The 6,000-nt window shown below is 40.1% G+C and overlaps 2 protein-coding genes across 2 annotated transcripts in view; one reads left to right on the top strand and one right to left on the bottom strand.

The window, feature by feature from the left end:
• pald1a (phosphatase domain containing paladin 1a) overlaps positions 1-2,263 on the bottom strand; it is a 56,879-nt gene extending 54,616 nt beyond the window's left edge. The window contains exon 1 of the mRNA XM_005919575.3: positions 2,048-2,263. The gene's annotated coding sequence lies outside the window, so the exon portion shown is untranslated. The remainder of the gene's footprint in view (positions 1-2,047) is intronic.
• A 478-nt stretch (positions 2,264-2,741) lies between these two features.
• Positions 2,742-6,000, top strand: part of ndr2 (nodal-related 2) — a 5,079-nt gene continuing 1,820 nt past the window's right edge. Inside the window, exons 1-2 of the mRNA XM_005919573.2 lie at positions 2,742-3,531; positions 5,028-5,770. Coding sequence (XP_005919635.1) covers positions 3,267-3,531; positions 5,028-5,770 — 1,008 coding nt within the window. The 5' untranslated portion in view covers positions 2,742-3,266. The remainder of the gene's footprint in view (positions 3,532-5,027; positions 5,771-6,000) is intronic.

The raw sequence follows: 6,000 nt of genomic DNA on the forward strand, positions 1-6,000 counted from the left end.
CTTCTCTCTAAAAGCACTTTTGGCAGTCTGCTGGTGTTCAGCTGTTTGTTAACACAATGCAAAAGAGGAAGGAGGGTTATGTAATTTATAAAGATTATGAAAATGTAGAAAACAAGCTGGTGTGCCAATTATCCCAGGAGTGGTCATTGCAACAAATTCACCCCAAGGTCAGACCCTGGAATGCTCAGAGAAATCACAAAATAACCCAAGAGCTACAGAATCATGGGGTGTGCTAGTTTGCTAGTGTGGTAGTTTCCTACACACTGCTTCTGCATTTTTGCTTAGTTTGACACAGTGTAATACATAATTTGTATTGTTCATATGAGCATGTATTTACCTCATTTGAAGACTTAGCAAGGACCAGATCATGTTTAATTATGTCCTCACTGAAAAGTACACTTTTTTCAGTTCTAAGGTCTTAGGGATCAGTAAGACCTTAGAACTGAAAAAAGTGTACTTTCTTTTCCACATAAAAGCATATTATGACTATTTCACCTGCACTGCATTTTTAATTTATGTAGATAGTAACGGGCTGTATAACTAAAGATGCATATGGTAGATTATAAGTATTTGATTAAGTCCTAGCAGTTTTATTGCAGTCAGCTGTTATTTATAGTTTCGTTATGAACATGGGGAAGGTGAACAGTCACAGCTATTTTATTGTGCAACTTCAGAAAATAAGAAAAGAGAGTTGGGACCCGCAACACCCCATCCCGAATTTGGCCCCTCTCAGTATTGACTCAGTTGACCTTGGCACAATACTCTTATAAATGATTGCAAATATGCATCCAAATCAATTTCAAAACAAGCAGCGCTGGGACTTAAGGAAACTTGAACCTAACTGAACACCTGTTTTACATTTCTCAATCCCTATGAACAGATCTACTATAAATCATTTTGGAAACAAAGTGGGGGCTTTTCGTGGGGCATGTCCAAACAAACAACTTTTAAAATTACACGTAGGAGTTAAGTTTCTCATCCAGCCCTCTTATCAAGATAAACTGAGATTAAAAGGCGCACCATTTAGTATTTGGCTGCTCAATCATCCAGGAGTTTCGTTCTATCACTCTTGATTAACTCATACTCGTGGTTTGATCGAGTCAATCAGAGGCAGTTTCAGTGCACCCCATCGCCACTCCCACCGCCCACCCCCCATGACATCAGGTAAAGCGATATAAACAGAAGAGCCTGGAAGGATAACCAGCTAGAAGGACCAAAGTAAACAAAGACCTTGACACAAAACAAAATAAATCAAAGAACATCATGTGCTTTATATCAGGCCTAGTAAAATCTTACGCAGATGCAGCATGACGTCACTATTTGCCTATTATATACTGTATATGGTATATGCTATAAATGCACATGACGTGGTTTTAGATTAGGTTTCTGTTAGTGGTATTTGTATGTAGAAGTATTTGTTTTGGTTCATTTTCCTGTCTTATGAGCGCTAACATATAAAACACACCTATTATTAGTACATATCCAGTTTTTGCATAAGTGATGCAAACGCATTACGCAGAGCATAACACATTGTTTTTCTCAAACCTTTTATCATTTGCATGCATGTACTGTAATGTAATTTTCATGCGCGTGTAATCGTTGCACTGTAACACATCAGGACATCCTAGAAAATGTTTGTTTTTTATAAGCAAATAAAAACATAAGTTAACGGTTATCCATTTATGCATTTCCATAGTAATGAGCCCCAACTGCCTATTGTGCTTTGCACAACTTGTTTTTATTATTATTATTATTAATTATCACTGTCAGCGCCCAAAACACCAGATTGAATGCACAATGCAGTGCAGGCATGGAGAGATGGGGGGTGGGGGTGCCAAGCACATGTATGCCCCATCAGCCACACAAGCACATCATGAAAATATCCTTCACTGCGGAAGTCTAGTCCAAGCAAAAGTCCAAAATCCATATTTGCTGAAGATTGTAACCTAGAGGGATACTGGGGTCCAAAAACGGCACGAGTGCCAACTTTCTTTTTAGCTGCCATGACTCGTGCAAGAAAAGACCCGTAAACTTTAAAGCTACTCACCATTTCAGCACACGGTAGGTGAAAAAGCGACGGGCCAGTTAGGAAAACAGACCTCGGACCTCGGTAATTCCGGTGTAGACGTTGTCGACAAAGTGCACCGCTTTTTAACTATACAGGTGGATAAAAAATATCCATTAATTTTTATCCTTTCTCGGGAGATTCTCGAGGAAAAGGATTTCATTATGTGAATGGAGACGCATAGCGCATGCGCAGTTTGCGACAACCATCCATAGATGCTCTATGCAGGAACCAAGATTTTTGACGTGCAAACTTTGCGAAGATTTAAAAGGTTCATTGCTGTTATGCCACTTTGAAATTAAGCATTCTTATAATAGGTGTATACAGCTACTATTAATAAAATGAAAGCTTATATATAAACATTACAAATAAAATTAATACGCTGTTTAAGGAATTCTAACCAGAAAAACACCAGTGAGTTCAATAAATATTGATTTCTGACCATAAAGAAGATGTAAAGCTTTATATAATAGTATAGCTTTAAAAGTAAACATCTTAAAGTTAAATATGAGCGAGATAAGACGTGTTTCCTGCTTCATTCTATCTGTGCTGCTTGATAGTGTCCCAGAGGTCTATATTAAGTTTCCAGCGACTTTATCTCAGTTTGTGGTAGGCCTGTTTTATCCGTCTCCATCTTTTATCGTAATATTCTTGTCACAAAAGGCCATTCGAGGTATAATTAGAAGTTAAATTAGGCCAAGTTATTAACAAATGCATAATAAATGTAGTATAAATGTCATGTGCGTTCCCTATATTACTGGTTGCAGTGATGTTTTAACATTAATAGTTCTGTTGCCATTGTTGTTGTTGTACGAAGACATGCCTGATGGGTAATAGAGCCCATTCATTGTCCCTGATGTGCATTTCAAGGGGCCCGTAGTAGACTAAATTAGACTATGGGAAAGCCTAACAATTAGTGCAAACCAAACAGATGAAACAATTAGTCTGAGAATGGGGGGTTAGGCTGCAGAAGCCCAAAGAACATGGTGCAAACAAAACCTGTGCGTCTTGTAAACACCAACCCAGGCGCCTCATTACCAATTGAATAGATGATGAGCTGTCAGGTAGCAAGTCTTGAGGACTCATGTCAATTTCCTTTAATGTTCTCAGCTACTTGTTAAACGTGAAAGGGGGTGGGTGAGAGTATATAAGGCTCCCCTGCTCTTCCAGAGGAGGAATTTGTCATTAACCGACCTAAAACATGCGCTCATGGGGAGCTTTGGGTGTTGCGCTCCATGCATCTTTGCTGGCGCTGCTGGCTCAAGGGATTCATAAATCCAGCGATGGGGTGTTTATGAGGCCGCTGCACCGTTTTGCCGTGATGGACCGAGGAACTGGATATCACCTGCCGAGCTACATGATGCAACTTTACAGGAATTTCAAGTCGAATTTTTCCGGTCTTATGGATACGATGGAGCAAGATGCCGCAAGACAAGCGGACACCGTGAAGAGTATGATGGCTAAAAGTAAGATCTGGCTCATTGCTTCATAAAAAATATTTGGTTTGTTTGTCAGAAACGTGCAGGGAATCGTTTGACATTCGTGTTTTATAGCTTTGGTTCGGGTCAGATGTCTTCTCTACCATTAATAAATCCTCTCAGATGTTAAGGAGTTTAGTTTTTCTGTCAACACTGCGTGCCAGACGACCTGAGAGGTTTTCAATCCACATTCCGCTTAGGGGGTGAATAACCATGCAGGGATCAGCGTGTGAAAAGGCCGGTATTCTCTCTAATTCTCAAAGCAAACCTCTTCTTCGCTAAATAGGTGATGTTGATTAGATACCTCGCCAGACATCCCCCTATACAAATCTCTTGCTTAGTCAAATCAACAACCTCCTTCAGTTCTTTTTCGCACTTGGTTTGATTAAATTAGAGCGCTGGATTTAACGGTGGCACAAGCAGCCAGCACAGGACACCCCCCCCCCAATCCCTGCTGCAGAATCTAATTTCACATCTCGGTAAAGTGTTAGAGTTACTACCTGTTTGTTTGACAGAGGATATGCAGAAGCCGTGAGAAGCAGGGATGTGTTAAGTGATTGGTTTCGGCTACGTGTTTGGTTTGAGTGGATTAATAGCGCGGGTGGTTTGCACTTTTGATCAAGGGTCGAACTCAATAGGCAGCGGACAATGCAAAAGTTAAATGTTTTAAAGCCGTTCATCCCTTAGATTAATCGGAACCACACCTGTTTAGAATCACAATGGGTCTCTTTACAGATGTGGGCGCAGAGCAGGGTGTCCATGGGTAGCATAATGAATGGGTTATGTTGGGGAAAAGCATAAGCAGCTTTGATTACTGAAATCCCCTAATCACGAAGTTCTAGATGACATATATTATTATTTTCTCACAAGATGAGCCTGCATGTTCATTAAAGGTTTCATTTTTTGATTTTATCTGACTTCTGTTATGAGGTAAATAAACTTAAAAAAAAAAACATTTTAGGTTAAAATAATTCCTGTTGGCTGATTAAATCCACTAAACAAGCAAAACATATAAGGTTGAAGCTGTAGGCCTTCTTATTGATTTGCATCTTCTTTAATAAAGCTGTTACAGGCTGCACACTGAAAATGTCATGTCATAGTTAAGATATATGTTGCACTCATACCTTCCATAAGTTTATTTAATTTGGCGAGACCCTACATTATCAGAAAAGTAACCTTCAACAATCCGGTGATCACCTTTCAAAAGCACTTGGAGATTTTAAGGGAGGAAAAACGCTTAGAGGAATAGACTTCCAGCAAAATCAGGCTCACAAAGTTGCAGCTATGTGGTGAGGAGGGAAAGACAGCAATCTAATGTTTGGTAATATAATAATGGTGATTTTTTTTGGGGGGGGGGATGAATTTCCCACACAGGTGGTTGTTTGTTGGTTTACATGCATTAGTAACACACAATCAGTCATTATAATCTGTGTCATACAAAGTGCTCTTCAATTATGCTAATTCTTCCATTTTTGCTATATCAGATTTGAAGTACAGACATAGATCCTGGGTGGCGACATTTGACCTCCATGCGCTGGGAGCTGACAAACAAATCCAGGCAGCAGAGTTGAGAATCAAGCTACCTTGGACAATGAATGTTTCCAACATTAGTGTGGAGGTGTATCACCACCATGACCAGGATCAGCATCTGCTGGCACTGCTCACAGAATCGTCACTAGTCACATCATCGCAGAGCTGGAAAGTATTCAACATGACAAATCCCCTCTTGAGCTGGCTTAAAGAGAAATCAACAACAAGAATTCGACACAAGCGAGTGTCAAGAAGAAGGAAAGTGATAAAGAAAAAGCGAGGCCTGCCTCTTCCCGATGAGCCTGTTTATGAAACAAGTTTGACAAAAGACCAGGATGTGAGTGACCGGGCCTTGCTGGTTGTCTTCTCACACACAGGGTCTGATGAAAACTCAAAGGCTAAAGCGAGCTTACTCCATACAGCTGAACAATCCAAGTTCTTCTCCCCTGCTGAAATCAAAAAGAGGCGAAGGAGCAAACGGGGCCAGAGAGAGCAAACAGCAAGAACCCCACAGCTGTTCAAAAGAGTGAGTGAAAAATCGCTCTGTCGCAAAGTGGACCTGCATGTCGACTTTAATCAGATTGGCTGGGGGTCCTGGATTGTCTTTCCTAAAAAATACAATGCCTACCGCTGTGAAGGCTCCTGCCCTAGTCCTCTGAGAGAAGACTTAAACCCAACCAATCATGCCTACATGCAGGTGAGTGCCTATCTAGAGTTTCTGTTCTTACACATATTCATATTATCATCATAGGAACATTGTATGCAGACCGTTTAAAAATTCATATGCACACAATCACTGGCAGATATATGCATCAGGGACAATTTGGGATAGGGACAATCTATCTATCTATCTATCTATCTATCTATCTATCTATCTATCTATCTATCTATCTATCTATCTATCTATCTATCTATCTATCTATCTAT

Source organism: Haplochromis burtoni, unplaced genomic scaffold (genome assembly GCF_018398535.1).
Source record: "Haplochromis burtoni strain Fernald_Lab_line unplaced genomic scaffold, NCSU_Asbu1 Contig_37, whole genome shotgun sequence".
Taxonomy (NCBI): Eukaryota; Metazoa; Chordata; class Actinopteri; order Cichliformes; family Cichlidae; genus Haplochromis; species Haplochromis burtoni.